The 16,620-nt window shown below is 36.0% G+C and overlaps 1 protein-coding gene across 1 annotated transcript; it reads left to right on the plus strand.

Annotated features, from left to right (window-relative positions):
- Positions 1 to 4,530: 4,530 nt before the first annotated feature.
- Positions 4,531 to 15,475, plus strand: LOC134240185 (uncharacterized; the record flags this gene model as incomplete). Its single annotated transcript, XM_062722296.1, has 5 exons — positions 4,531 to 4,807; positions 5,030 to 6,939; positions 7,175 to 7,394; positions 11,087 to 11,320; positions 14,972 to 15,475. Coding segments are annotated over exons 1-5 (3,145 nt in total), but the record flags the coding sequence as incomplete, so codon positions are not given.
- Between the last annotated feature and the right edge of the window lie 1,145 nt (positions 15,476 to 16,620).

Consider the following 16,620-nt stretch of genomic DNA (forward strand, 5'->3'; position numbering starts at 1 on the left):
TTCGTGACGGCGGACATAACGTGACGATTTTTCCGAAAAAGAGGCGGACATTTCGTGACGGCGGACATAACGTGACTCAACATACGTTTTTACTACAAACACATGAGTAAGGGATTGTCAATATTGAGAGCACCTCAAAGTTGGTTGCTTTTTGTACCGAGAAATAAACACGTGCAATTGTCTTTTCAATGGACATTTCGGTTGGATGAACTTCTACAGCTGTCAGCGACTATGGATAAAGAAGTATTGAAACCATGTTGTGCCAAAATGAAATTACCAATACAAACAAATGATATAATTGATCAATCAAAATGGTTATTAGATACATTCGATTCTGCATTCCTTAATGGTTCAAACCAACAAAAAAATATTCCACAGAATATCATATATAAATCTGCACAATATACCGAAGGCCAAAACCAGAATACTACTAGATTATATATTTATATTTTTTTCATGTGAACCACAGTATTTCTGACTCCTTGAAAAAAGTATAAAAAAATCTTGCAAGTAGGTTATCAGCATTGTCACGGGCTAATTCGAAAGTGAAATTTAGACTTTGGCAGTAAATTGTTGTGAATGAATAAAATTTAGCAGTGAAAGATATTGGAACCTATTTTACTTGTCAGATTTCTTCGAACTAGTTGATTTTTATTCTAACTGTTCTTTTCCCCCACCCAATTAAAAAAATGATGCTACCTACCTGAATTAATTTTTCTTAATGGTATTCATCGAAATGCTTGGTTGTGCTCTCAAACTGGAATAGTTTTTAGAGGCCTGGAATTCCTTGACCAATTTTATTTTATTAGCCCAACTATATTTCAAAGAAGGCAAGATGTATGGTATGTAAGTTTCATCTACATATGTTATGAAGTTCATATTAAAAAAACGAAAAGGGATAATTTACGATATCCCATTCAGGGTGTAAACTTAGCAGTTTAAATTATTTTCCATACATTGTATTTGACATAAAATATCTTTTGCGCATAATATGCGCTCCATACTGAAGATATGTAAATGTTCACCCAACCGAAAATGTCCACTAGCAGTACAGCACGGGGAACTTTATACAAAATGACCTGTACAATGGAGTGGGGAAAACTTTACTTTTCATCATTGTTAATCATTTGTATGCAAATATGAGCATGGGATTACTAGATAATAATGTACATAATGCATCAAGTCTTTCTGAGAGCGATTTAAAAACTAGCCTTTTTTGAAAAACACATGTAGTATTTTACGTAGTAACACATAAATGCATTAAATGCAACTCATTGAGCTGATTGGTCTATTTGTGTCCCTCACTGAACAGACGTCACAAAAAATATTTTCCTCGACCTGATGCATCATGCGCAGATCCAGGATAAACGTCAGTCCTTTATAAATATGCATGAGAATATCATGTTCTTTTCCTGACTAGTACTTTGTCAATACCGAATAAAATTTCGTTGAATTTGCAAGAATGCTTCATTTTTGGAACTCTAGAAATTTATGTTCGGTTTCAGCTGTGCAAAAATACTGATTAACACGGCATACATATCTTTAAATGTGGATGTTCGTCAGACAAAAAATGTAAATTTTTTAAAGCACTTTGTGTTCAGTGGACCTCGAAATGTAGAAATGAACAGAGATTTTCAATTCAACCGATTTCGTTCCAACCAAGTATATTTTTACAAAGAGTCTGTTCCAATATCTAAGGGGAATTCATTTCAACGTAGACGGTTTTTCAAATAAAGAGAGTTCATTGCAAGTGAGATGGAGTGTAGATGAAATGACTTTAATATTTGATAACTCATGAGGTATATGAACTACAACTCTTCACGACTAAGTATTTTTAATGAAATTTTCCGACATGAAGCGGCAAGAAGCGTCGTATTTCACAACTCTATACTTTAAATTCAAATTGTAGGATTTAAATGTCAGAATAAAGGGCTAAATAACGGCAGCATTCAACAAAATCTTCATCTGTAGTGTTTATCAGATATGTGCATTGTATTACTCTGTCTGGGCTTTAAATAAAGGTTGGATCAGAGTAAACTTTTAACAATATCCTTAATATTGCACCGAACTTTTTGGAGCTAGACTAAGACTCAGTGTTTTGACATTTCTGTTATGTGTATGAGACTTCTGTTTATCGTTATTATTGTTATAAGTGAAGGAGCAGTTACTGAAAAGCAACATTTATTTAAGAAAACAAGGAAGCCAATTTTAGAAAAAGTATGGAAAACTCTCTAAAATTTAGATGCATTAGCTACGCGAATATTGGAGCATAAACATTTGACAAAATATGTTGCTTTATACTGTAATACAGCACTATAAAGACGAATATATAGATACATCTTCTTAATAGACATGGATTTAATATTTTTGTCATTGTTAGGATACATTAATCGTTAGAAACGGAAAAGTGTTGAAAACAATTAGTGATTATTCCATTACTCGTTTTAAAATTTGGGAGAAACCTGAAACATGGCTAATTCAAACCATTCTACAGGTATTTTTTAAAAAATATTACAGATTCAAATTGATCACTTTTTTTTAAAGTCATCTCTGATGCAATGAGAGAAAGAGTTACAGTTCTTACAGATATTTTTATGGAAGCATCCTCAGGTAGTGGATATTCAAGTTTGTTCAAATCATGATCCCTGGGGGTAGGGCGGAGCCACAATAGCCGATCAAAGTTTTGCTTAGAAATGTATAGGGAAATTCTTTAAAAATCTTCTTCTCAAGGATAGCAAAGGCATGATTGATCATATTTTTATGGAAGCATATTCAGGCACTGTTGTTTCAGGTTTGTACAAATCATGATCCCTTGGGGTAGGGCGGGGCCACAATGGGCGATCAAAGTTTTACATAGAATATATACCCGGTAGGGAAATTCTTTAAAAATCTTCTTCTTAAGAATAGCAAAGACATGAGTGATCATTTTTTATGGAAGCATCCTCAGGTGATGTAGGTTCAATTTTGTTCAAATCATGACCCCTAGGGGGTAGGGCGGGGCCACAACATGGAATCCAAGTTTTGAGTAGAAACATGTAGAAAATTTCTTTAAAATTCTTCTTTTCAAAAACAGCAAAGCCATGATTAGTCCTGTTCATATGGAAGCATTCTTGGGTAGTGTAGATTCAATTTTGTTCAAGTCATGACCCCTGGGGGTATAGGGCGGGGCCACAATGTAAGTTCAAATGTAGAGGGCAATAAAGCCACAGGTAGTCAAAGAACTATGGAAGCATCCTTAGTTAGTGAAGATTCAAGTTTGTTCAAATCATACCCTCTCCCTTTTAAGGATTGGTTGGGACTACTATTGGGTTTAAACTTTTCAGTAATAAACTGATTTCTGCTTTTTCCCTATCCACATTGCTCAGGTGAGCGATATGGCCCATGGGCCTCTTGTTCATATTAGTCTGATAAACCCCCAGCATAGTATGTTTGAGGGCCGGGTTCACAGGAATCGCCTTGTCTGTCTGTCTGACTAGCTCTCTATCTATAAAATCATGTCCAGACTATAACTCTGTGAGATTCATTTGAAGCTTATAATGGAACAAAAATTGTTTGTGACCTGAGGGTATGTTATGATCTGGCAAGGTCAAGGTCACTGACAAATTAAGTTCTATTTATCTCATATGACTTTCATTTAAACAAAATTTTGAGACTTCAACCCTGGCATACTATACTAACTACACAGTGATTCCTTAAATAACTACTAAGTTTTACAAGCTCATACACATTATATACATGTATACCATTTGTAATGTTCTGAATTTGTTTTTACAGATTTCACAGGATATGTTGAGCTAAGAGAACCAAATGAATCAACACCTGGCAGGTTTACATATTTTCTTCACTCGTAAAAGTTCTTAGGTTAAATAAAACTATAAAATAAATTAATCTAGTACATTTAATTGTTTTTTAGAATGATTAAAATTAATCAAGGTAAATCAAGATTAAATTTAAAAACACATAATTATTATTTCAAAAAGTAGACACATTTTTGTCATGATCGAATAAAATAAGATAAATAAAGTACGAGCATTCTCTATCGATGTAATGTATGATAATTTATTTGTTTTCTTTACCCAGATCACAGACACAAGAAGAAAAGATAACAGAAACAAGAAACCAGTGTGGTAAACATTATTCTGTTATCTTATTAGTTTTTTACCTCACATGAACTGAAAGCTCAAGTGAGCTTTTCTGATCACAATTTGTCCGGCGTCCGTCTTTCTAGCCATCTGTATGTAAACTTTTCATGTTTTTGACTTGTTCTCCAGAACAACTGGGCCAATTTCAACCAAACTTGGCAGGAAGTACCTTTTGGTAAATGGGATTCAAGTTTGTTCAAATAAAGGGCCACGCCCTTATTCAATGGGAGATAATTGTGAAATAGTGAAAATTTGGTGGCATGTTTTAAAATTCTTCTTCTAAAGAACTCACTTTGCTATGACAGAGCTCATTTTCTCCTTTCATGCTTTTTAAAATAATATGTACATTGAGATTATGTTGTAAGTAAGACATTTCTGTAGTGCATAGATGAGCCAAGAGACACATTTAGCTGTAAAAAATCTGAAATACCTGCCTCAAAACTGCCAATCCAGCAGCAGAACACTGGTGGCTTCCCTCCTCAGCCCTCCCCAACAGGTCCAACACACAACCAAAACTCAACTCCAGCAAATGATGCAAGGGGCCCAATTAAGGGTGCCCACTCAGCCCAGACCTGCCACATGCCCAGGATTATCAATGAGAAGTGGGCCACTTCCTCATCCATCAGCAGTCCGACAGAGCCCAGTGCCCAGCAGAGTGGCCTCCAGTCCAGCTCTGATCTGACCTACATTTTTAAACCAAACTGATCAAATTTTAGACACATACAAATTTTATGTTGCTTTTCAAATATATTCTCGGCGGGGCATTCATGTCTTATGGACATATTTCTAGTATTCTATATAAAAAATTGGAGTTTAATTAAGAGTTATGTACAGTACAAAAATTTGAGGATGGTATTTACTGAATTATACATTTAATGTTTTATTAGGTCCTGTCTCCTCAGAGCCAGTGTACAGAGGTCAGCCCATGGTACCAGGTGCTGGTCAGTACAATGTCCAGGATCTCCGTAAAGAGATGCCTGATAATGGTGGACGCCATTCTGTATCTCCCTATCACATGCCACCAGGCAGGATGGAGAGAGAACCCCCAGACAGCAGAGACAGGGGAGGGGACCTCCCCCAGGATCTCTCTAAAGCTCCCTCTGGCTACAGGGGAAACCCCCGTGATTTTGGTAGCCAGCCCCAGTATGAGTATAGGAGACCTGCTGAGGACCCCTTGCCCAGATCCTCAGGACCAACACCTGTCCACTCTCAGAAACTCACTGGATATTTTCATAGTGAGGCAATGCCATTGACTAATAGACCTCCATCTCCACAGCCATATCTTCATGAGAGACAAGCTGTGTCTCCAGCCATCAACCGACACATCCCACCAAGCACTTCTCCTTTTACAGGGATGCCCCAAAATATGGAACCACATGCTCGTGGACAGCCCCGCAAGGTCATTCCCTCACCCCCTCCACTGATAAATAACAAAGGACCATCACCAAAATTGAATACAAAATCTCCCCCATCAACTGGTCGTCCTTCTATGTTGGTTCCTGATTCTGTCATGCATTCAGGCTCTAGATCAATAACACAAGGTACACCTGTAAGAATAGTTGCTCTGAGCATTAATCAGTTTGCTAATATGGCACAGCGACAAGAGGCGATCCACAGGCAGCAGAATCTACAAGGCCAGCCAAGGATGCCCAGTGGATCAATAACCAGTGGGACTCCTGTAAATAGAGAGATTGGGATTCGAGGTGCCCCTGGAAGCATGGAGGGACCTAGGATGCTGATGGAGTGGGAGCAGCAGCAAAGAATAATGATGGAACAGCAGATGAAAAGGCCTCCACAGCAATATCCAAAGCCAGGGATGCCTTTTCATTATAAGCCCGAGAACAGCACTAGACAAACTATAAGATGTGATTTTGAAACTCGGCAGATGGGTGGACCTCCTAGAAAACAGGAGAGTCAGCCCTCACCGAAAGGCAAAGAGTCAAAGCCAGGCCAACGATCTTTAATGCCAGGATACACACAGACAAGTCAAGGATTAATCTATCTTCAACCTGGTCAGATGCCTATGTCACCATATCCATCCCATAATGCACCACCACATGAGGAGAAACCTAGTGGTTGGCCCAAACAAGAAATGCCTGGTCCAAGCCAAGTTCCACATAAACAACCAAGTATAACCCATGGCACAGTCCGGCTTAGTGTTATCAGTGCCAATGAGAGACCAGACTACCCAGGGGAGGGCATGAGGGGAACACAAAGTGCACATTCACCGAGATATGATCAAATGTTACGTCAGCAGCAACAACAACCAAGGTCCAGCATACCGGCTACCACTTTAGCAGCTCAGCACCAGGAGTACAACAGAAGACAAATGCAGGAGAGACAGGAGCAACAAGAGAGGGAGAATGCTAACAAAAACAAGGCATTTAATCTGGAGGAGCAGATTAGGCGGGAAATAATGGGATCCCCAAAACAAGAAGACAGAGGTTTTAAAAGTGACACAGAGTCCAACAAAAGTTTCTCAAACAGATCCTCTCCAGGATTCAGGAATGCTACCAGTAAGATCCATACTCCAGCGGAGTTCTTTAAAGCTTTTGCACAGGATACAAGTGGAACAAATCGCTCTGGAAGTGAGAGACAAGCTTCTTTATCTGACGCAAACTTAATTGATGCTATTATCATCCACCAGATTAACAATTCAACTGAGGAAACCGCCATCACCAAACCTGAGGCATCCTCTGTGGTATCATCCATGCCCCGCCCGCATGGCAAGAAACGCTGGGTGCACAAGTCCCAGCAGAGACCAGTAAAGTCCTCTCCAATGTCAAGCACTCCACAAGTATTCATTAAAAACCGAATTCAAGCTCTTGTGTTTTTATATGATATTTTGAGATAGAAGTGTATAGAACTTATAGTAAGTGTTCTATGTTAATGGATCTGTAAAATTTTATGGACATGAATATGGGCAGCATTTAAAAATTGAATTTGCTAACAATTGTAAAAGGATTGCAAAAGAATCTTGGTAGTAAAGAATATTGAGATGATTTTACAAGTTAGTCTTGTTTTTCCTTCAGAGTGGATCAGTACAAGTGTCTGACAGTGAGAACAGTCCAACCACATCCAGTATGGAGGCTAGGACCCCGAAATCCGAGGATCCGGGCGGGGAGCAGAAAAGTAGCATGACCCTGGAGGAGCACATGACCTCTATCATAACAATGATGGATTACGGCAATACCAAGCCTTCTGCCAAAGCCAATGTTCTGAGTCAGATTAACGGGAGTCCAGGGGATTCTCGTAAGTATTCATCTTTCTTATGGATAAACTTGGTAGGTTCTCATTTCACACAAAGATTGCCCATGACCCAAGGGTGTATCATGACCTTGATCCAAGGTCATTTGGGGAAGTTCAAGGTCACTGAAAGAAAAATTTCATGATTTGTGTCTGGTCCATATCTTTCTTATGGATAATCTTGGTAGGTTCTCATTTCACACAACGATTGCCCATGATCCAAGGGTGTGTCATGACCTTGACCCAAGGTCATTTGGGGAAGTTCAAGGTCACTGGAAGAAAAATTTCATAATTCGTGTCCGGTCCATATCTTTCTTATGGATAAACTTGGTAGGTTATCATTTCACACAAAGATTGCCCATGACCCAAGGGTGTGTCGTGACCTTGATCCAGGGTCATTTGGGGAAGTTCAAGGTCACTGGAAGAAAAATTTCATAATTCGTATTTGATACATATCTTTATTATGGAAAAACTTACTTCTAAAAAACCCAGCGGGGGTGGGGGGGGGGTATTTTGTCCCGTTTGGACAGTTCTAGTTTATTAGTAATAATTAATAACTAAATAATTTTGCAAATAATATACGTTACATTTAATAACGGTTATTGTAATATGTATTTAGTTGTTAACTTTGTTGTCTTTGACAAACTACTCCTGATTTTGTACAGATAAGACTTGACATAGATTTTGTATCATCACGATCTTGTATGATGTAGTATAAAGTGTTAAGTTCCCTGACCGTCAAATAATTTGTAAAATATTTCTCACTGATACTGTGTTCTATTTGGGTTGACATTATATTTCATATTCCTCTGATGGTTTGTAGGTTAAATTTATAGATCACTACAAATGTCAGGAAATGGAAAAATAATTGTAAAATTGGTGCGAGTTCATGTGTGTTGGAGGGGGATTTTGGTTGGTAATGTCATAGACCTTATCATTAGATAATATATACTTTCAATACACCATTCAATGTGTTCAAACAAAAGGATGAGTGCATGAGTTAAGCTATGAGAGTTTGGTCTCGATGTTTTGCGCAAAATAAAATCCCAATTTTCATTAAATTTATGTTTTATAGGTATTAAACAATGTTTTAAGAGCAGATTTTGGTATATTATATTACTAACATGTTAGTACTAAATAATACCGAGCCACACTAGTTAGCTCTAGTGGTCAGAGACCAGAAGAGCTTATTCGATAGTTATGCGTCCGGCGTCCGTCCGTCTATCCGTCTGTTTTTAAACAATTTTTCAAAATGCTACTCCTCCTACAGTTTTGGTCTGATTTCAATATAACTTTACACACAAGTAGACTACACTAAGATACATAATTTAGGTGGTATATAGCTAAGTTAATTTTAAAGATCACAACAACATCTCAGAAAACAGGAAAAATAGTTGTAAAATGGGTGTGGTGTTAATGTGGTTGATTGTGGTGAGGGGATTGAAATAAGGGGGTTTGGAGGTTAGGGAGGGGTTGGGGGGGCCTAGTACTTATCTTTAGATGATATAAGCAGTTCTTTAAATAATCCATTAATACAAACAAAGTTCAATCACAGTGACTACAAGCATTTTGTACAAAGTTTACATTTAGATAATGACATCATTGATAATTACACAGCTCTTTTTTGAAATGTTGTGTATTTCTGTTGTGTTTAGTTAATCTATTCTTTGTACTGGGTTGACATTCAACATGTATATTATATCCATGTAACTTTAGCTGCATGAAACAAAACAATTCACAGCATTACTAAGTTATAACAGCCTACTCCCCCCCCCCCCCCCCGCCAACACACACATTTTTTTCTGGGGGTGGGGGATGGGAAGGGGGTGTCTAACTACATCATCCTATTTAATAATTTTCTTTCACTGTTTTTTTTAGGTACAAACCTTTTTGTTCTGTATTTATAATATTGAGAAAAAAAACTTTCTTAATTTCAACCAAATGAAAAAAAAAATTGATTTTCTTTTAAAATCAAAGAAAAAAATATATTCAATCTTGGATTGGCTAATATTCAGTGAAATTTAATAGTTGCATTGTATCGTGCTATGTCGACAGTAAAAGTGATCTATTAGGGACAAAAATATGATAAAAATCAATGTTTTCTCAGTTAACCTTTATTTGTGTTTATTTGTTAAATTGTCTCAGTGTGTGAAACTAACTTTTTTAAGCTATAGACAATTGGTCTACAATAATTTCAAATTCTATAGACCTGACTAATTTCCTATAGACCGAAAGAAAATTATATACCGTATCTATATTTTCGATTAATTGTACATTTTTCAATGGCTTGTTCTTTTTCCCCACCCTGCATTATTTTATGTTTTGACATTTAATTAAAAACACTTGAACGTTAAGAAGCATACATCTGTGCATGATTAATTATTCCAGTTTTTTTTACACTTTAGAACAAATAAGGAATTTTTCAGATGCAGGGAACATTGAAATTTCTAAAATTGTATACTGTTTAACGTCCCGCTCCAGAATATTTCACTGATATGGAGACATCACCATTGCCGGTCAAGGGCTGCAAATTTAGGCCCATGCTCGGCACGTACGGCCTTTGAGCAGGGAGTGATCTTTATCGTGTCACACCTACTGTGACAAGGGGCCTCATCCGAAGGACCGCCCCATTTAGTCGCCTTTTACAACAAGCAAGGGGGTACTGAGGACCTATTCTAACCCGGATTTCCACAGGGAGAAATTTCTAAGAAGATTTCAATTCTTGTCAATGAAAACTTGTGTGAATAGGGGTAATACCACTTAATAGAGTACGCTAGTAAAATTTCATAATGAATGCAATTAGATTGCTTATTAAAGTATATACAACTTGATTAAACAATATCCTAAATAGCATTGCAATATTTGTCTCAAATGTGTTTACTTTAACATGTTGAAATAAAAAATGAATTAAGGCTCTTAGGATTTGTTTTTCTTTTGCCATATTGGTCAAAATTTTAAGCATATATCTGAAAAAAGAAATCAATTTTTATGTTAATCAATAACCATTAAAATAAATTTCCCTGAATTAAATATAAATTAAATATATTTCCATCCCCTTTTGCAAGAGTGCATGCCTTTAGATTTATAATATAGAGAGAACATTGATTTTATTTATGTTTAGATTTTAAATGTACTTTAATTATATTTTTATAGTGATTTGATTTGAACCAGATCAGTACTGAGTCAAGAAATAATTTAAAGGAATATTTTAAAAGACATATTGACGATACACAGTGGACTGGAGGAAATTCGGGTTAAAAAATTGACAATCGTTTTTAGGAATAAGTTAATCATATAGTATTGCAGAATGGATCAGATGAAAGAGATTTATGAACAACAGAACATATTAGCTTATAATTTTCATTGGCTGAAAAGTGGTATTGCGTAAAACTGCCGTTTTCACTCTATAAAGACAAATTGGTTTTCAGATTTTCACTTTGCTATAGACCAGATGCATTTTCTATAGAATTTGTCTATCGGTCTACCGTTAATTTCTGAGGTAAATAATATGACAAAAGCAACAGAAATAATCAGATAATATTTTTGAATTGATGTCAGAAGATAAGATATGAAAATAACAGAGTACAACTGTAACATAATTTGAAATGCCTACAAAATGGATTAAAACAAAATTTCAAATTCTGCTTCATGTGTGTGTTCTGATGTCCATTCTGAGAACATGACTGTTTTTGTTATAGATCCAAGCAGTGTTGATATAAATAAAGTGGAAGAGTTGAAGAAGTTTCTGAGGAAGGAGAAGACAACTATTATCCACGCCAGAGGAATACTTGTTGGATGTGCTGAGGCTGGAAAAACAACGCTACTGAAAAGATTAAGAGGGCAACGTCAAATTGTAAATGAAATTACAGAGTCCACAAGGGGACTGGAAGTCCATCAACATCTCTTCTTTGTTAGAGATGGAACTCTGGAAGGTAAAAATAATTTCTGATAAATATTCAAAGTACAAATGACAGACAAGTCACTATTTCATCAGAAGAAGCCACTTTGAGTTTTTACCTCATCTGAGCTGAAAGCTAAAGTGAGCTTTTTGATCATCCATTGTCCGTCGTCCGTCCATCTTTCCATATGTAAACTTTTCACATTTTCAACTTTGAATCAAGAATCTATAGGCAATTTTTAGATAAATTTAGTTTAAAACATAGTTTAAAACATCCTTGGATAAAGGATATGGAGATATTGAACAGTACATATATTCAATATTAAAGTCCATAAAACAAAACAAAATAGGAGCAGAGCAAACATGGACCTTCAAAACATCAGAGGGTGGGATCAGATGTCATCCAGAATTTACATACTTCCAATTTAGAAATAATAAATTATAAACAGAATCAACGAATTAAACTTTCATTAACCAAAACGGAAATAATTTATAAACAGAGAAAATATCATGAAAGTCCATTTCATGCAAATAAAACACACTTATACTTTTACCTCACATGAGGTGTGAAGGTCAATAGTCAAATGTGGCAAGGCCATGGTTAAATTTTTGTTTTCCCAAGTATTATAAATATATCAGGCTTTATAATCTTTATACTCTGTGTTACTGTAAATAATTTACTCAATGACTGAAATAAAGGTTTTATGAAAATATAACAAAATTATTTAATCCTGCTCACTCAAGTATTTCTCCTATTTAAGACTATGAAAATGATACGATAAAAATGCAATTATCAAATCTGTAATTTATGCAAAATACATAATCATAAAATGAGTACATAAACTCCATAATAAATAAGAAAACTGATCAAACAAACCTGAGATCCAAAAACCAAAAACTCTTAAGTTGATTGTAAAGAATTTGATTTCAAATTACAAGTCTCCAAAAGGGACTGGCCCAGGACAAAGCCAACATTGGAATGAACTTACAAAACCATATAACCAATATGAAATCAAAACCATGCAGGTCTAAAAAAAGTAGCTAATATAAATAACTCAAATCTGGCTAATTTGTATTTATTTTAATAAGCATTTTTTAATTATCATTTATTAAATAGAAATGACCTACATATTATGATATTTGACATACATAAAAAAAAAACATTTTCTGACTAAATACAGGATATCACATCATGACCCCGCGGGGTATGGAAGGGTCACAATTGGGGATTAATTTTATATAAAGAAATATGAATAAAATTTAAAAAAAATGTCAAATAAAGACAAACTCGAGTAGTATTAAGCAAAACCCGTTGTATTTGCATCCTATTATAAAAGTTGTCGTATATGTCACATTTTGTAAACGGATCTTATTTGTGTGTTATTTACAAACCGAGACTTAGAATTGATAAAAATCTCGCGTAAAGTGGCATTGATGCCCTTAATTTTACTTAGCCGAATATTTCTACTAGTCTTTGTTATGCCCATGGGCATATAGGGCAACCACTAGACTTATCCACTTCTCTCTATCTCTAACATTTTTCTCAAGTTAGGTTCTGGTACTTCAGTTCTTTTTCAACAAACCTTTGCCAATCGGTCTTTGGCCAACCAGGTTTCCTCTTCCCTTCCAGTGCCCATCTAAGGGCTACTTTGGTGATATTGTTGGATGGTTTCCTCAACAGATGCCCTAGGCCTCGCCATCTACCTTTAGTCAACACTCAGGGGACTTTTGGCTACAATTATTATGTATCTGTTTTTCGTCGGCCTTCGTGCATCGTTTGTCATCCATCGGTCATAAATTTTTAATCACTTTTAGCATCTTCTCTTGTCATCACTGAACAAATTTCAATTAAATTTTGCAAATTGCATATAGCATTTATAGATCAGAAAGGAAACAAAAACTATCAAATACTGGTCCCTGCCCCCTGATGCCTGAGTGGTGGGGCCAACAGTTATTGCTATTTTTAAGAATTATCTTCTTTACTGCAGCCAAACTGCTGACATGATTCTAATCAGCACTAACTCCTCTACCAAAATTATGAAAGCCAAGACACAATATGCAGGTTCTACTGCTAGGGCGGGGCTATATAGGTTATGTTGTGAAATTGTATTGAAAATATTCTTTTCTACTCAATTTAATGCATAGGTGTTGAGCAAAGGTGTCTCTTTTAAAATTGTAAATTTCATGGCTTCAGGGTCAGGAGTTCTGTCTTAAGGGTGGGGTTTGATTTATATTCTTGCGAAATGCATTCTTAATAATCTTTTCTGCTTCTGTGCAGTTATGATATTGCTGTCCGCTGGCAAAATATACATTTTCTTTTGAGCTAGATTTTAATTACAATAGGCAATCCTTGTTAAAAAATTCAGAAAACGTGTGATAAATGTTTAACTCTTTTCCCCTTGGACCTTGCCCTCCTTTACTCCTTAATGACACCTTTTGACACCTAGCCCCCAACCCTTAATGACGACTTTGGACGCATGTGTTTCATTGTTGATTTGACTTTGAAAATATCTTTTTGTTCTTGGGTATTAAACTAATGAATTAATTAAGAAGTTATAATGAGGAAGAGTGCTTCTCCCAAAACTGAAATTCAATGCCCTGGGGTAGGTTTTTTTGGTGTTAGGGTGGGGCTCTAATGATTAATTTATAAATGTAGTGAAAATGCATGAATTCTTTAAATATCTTTTCTTCTGCCCTTGACCGTTCACGGTAGCCCAGTCGGTAGAGCGCTCGCTCCGTGATCGGGAGGTCGTGAGTTCGTATCTCGGCCGCGACCGACCTAGTCGATAAAATGGGTAGCAGCTGTTCCTTCGTCATGCACTTGGCACTTTGAAGTGAAAGTTGCGGGTCCTTCGGATGAGACCTTAAAACCGAGGCCCCGTGTCAGCGGCAGGCGTAAATTGCAACGATAAAGATCCCCACTGCTCAGTGGCCCTGAGTGCCGAGAAAAGGTCAAAATTTGAAGCCCTTCACCGGCATACGGTGACTTCTCCATATGAGTGCAATATTTTCGAGAGGGACGTCAATATCTATATACAATCAATCTTCTGCTCCTGGGTATTAAGCTGTGAACGAAGTACAGTAAAACTCGTTTAGTACAAACACGGATATTGCGAATTTACGGATATAGCAAAGTCATTTTGAAGCCCCAGCTATATAAATTTAATGAATTTCTTATATGGTTATGACGAATTACGGATATAGCGAAGTAATTTCAAAGGTCCCAGCGACTTCGTTACAACCGAGTTTTGCTGTACATAGAAATAAGAGGGAAGATTGCTTTTCCAAAATTATGAATTTCTTGTCCCTGGTCAGGGGTTCCATGGAGGGCGGCTTATTATGTCCCTCTTAGCTACACTGCTGTCTTTTGATTGGTCTGTCTGTCGGTAAACCATCAGTTTCCGTTCATTTTTTGCACACATTGAAATGAAATTTTGTATATACAATTTGTCAAATTGATCTGTAATAGAATCTGCCAAAAGGATATTTGTTGTTTCTTATCATCCGATCAAGCACGATTAGAACTGCATATGATTAATGGACAATATTTCCCATTATGTGAATGATCACAAACGATTCTTCATAATTGGTTTCTCAACAATAAAGTTGCAGCTACTGTATACAGTTACTATATAACATGTTTTAAAATGAATTCATTTACTGAATAATAAATCTCTTATTACAGTGGCTGATGATAACTCTCCATTAAAAACATTTATCAGGATAAACGCTGCAGATTTAAAACCAGACCCAAGCAGTGCAGTTGACAGCTCCAATACACCTGGACAAGGGGACTACCTGGATGTGAAAAATTCTGATAAAGACACTGAAGTTATTCATAGCACAGAAGAAAAGAAGGAAGAGAAAGTAGAGTTGTCTAGCCCACCAACTAAGCGCAGGAAAGAAGATATTTCAGTAGAGGTAATGGCCAGTGTTCTCTCTTCAGAAGCTCCAGCTATGGTGAAAGAGGAATTTTTTCAAAAAATCTTGTCTGATAAAGAAAAATTACCGACTGTTAGCATGCTGGATTTTGCTGGCCAGTTAGCGTATTATGCCTGTCACCAAATTTACGTAACACCAAAGTCCTTCTTCATCCTTGTGCTGGACATGACAAAGAAGTTTGAAGATGTTGTTGAAAAAGAGAAAGACAATCAAGAAGGATCCATCTTCTCTGCGTGGACTTACAAAGGTAAAACACTTGTCTAAGCAACTACTTATAATTTTGTTCATGGACAATAAACATCTAGTTACCACTTTGTTTGATGGATTGAAATATTTAGAAAAAAACATGTTTAGCTTTACTATTCAGAGTTCAAAAGATCTTTTGCGATAGTAAGGTGTCTGTTGTCCATCTGCCTGTCTGTAAACAATTTTTTAAAAACTCAGCTCCTCCTACAGCTTTGGTCTGATTTCAATATATATAACTTGGCAAACAAGTAGACTACACTCAGATACATAATTATATCATGTTTATTGCTGCCTGTTGGAAAGTTTCAAATTCAAGTGTTACTTTTCCTTTGTTATATGTACATACCAGAAGAGCTTCAGTCTCATCAGAGAATTCTGGTTGATTTTGTTAAATGATGTTGCCATGGTTACTTAAATAAAAAATTCTGCAAAATTATTTTATAAGGCTTCTCCTCCTACAGTGTTAGTATGATTGCAATAAATCTCTCCACAACAAGATACTTATCTAAGAATTATTATTAAGGTCTTCCGTTTCAGACGGAAGACCTTATAGTGATTCTACTGTTTCTTTTTATTATTATTTTTTTCCCCTTTTGTAATTTCTTTTTTTGACGATTTCTCAGAGATGACTGGACAGATTCTTATGAAATTTTCAGGGATGATAGACAATCAAAATATCTTTCAAATGTAGTTTTCAGTTTTTCAAAAGTCACTTCCGGTCGTCAGTTATGTCCGATTTCCGCTTTTTTCAAAAAAGTTTTGTCCGAGTCATATCTCAGAAACGGTAAAAGATGAAGACACCAAACTTATATGAGTAATAGATCTTGATTAGTAGGCAAAACCAATTGGGTTAACATCGTCTGCTGTCACTTCCGGTCGTCACAGGAAGTGATCAAAGAAATCGAAAATTTCAACTTTTTCTTTTTTGAAATTTTTTTGCATCACATTATAGCATTTTTTTTGTATTTTCGAAATATATCAGTCCCACCGGAAACAAAAACGACAACTTCCGGTTATAAGAGAAAAACTGCATATTTTCAGTATTTTTCTCTCCCATAAATATTTTTTATGCGTAATGTATTTGAAATGGTTTTTGGATATGTTATTCAGACTGCAAATGTCTACAGTAACGTCAAATATCTTTGT

This window comes from Saccostrea cucullata, unplaced genomic scaffold, assembly GCF_032062105.1.
Source record: "Saccostrea cucullata isolate Sc308-1 unplaced genomic scaffold, CSIRO_AGI_Scuc_v1 ctg13512, whole genome shotgun sequence".
NCBI lineage: Eukaryota > Metazoa > Mollusca > Bivalvia > Ostreida > Ostreidae > Saccostrea > Saccostrea cuccullata.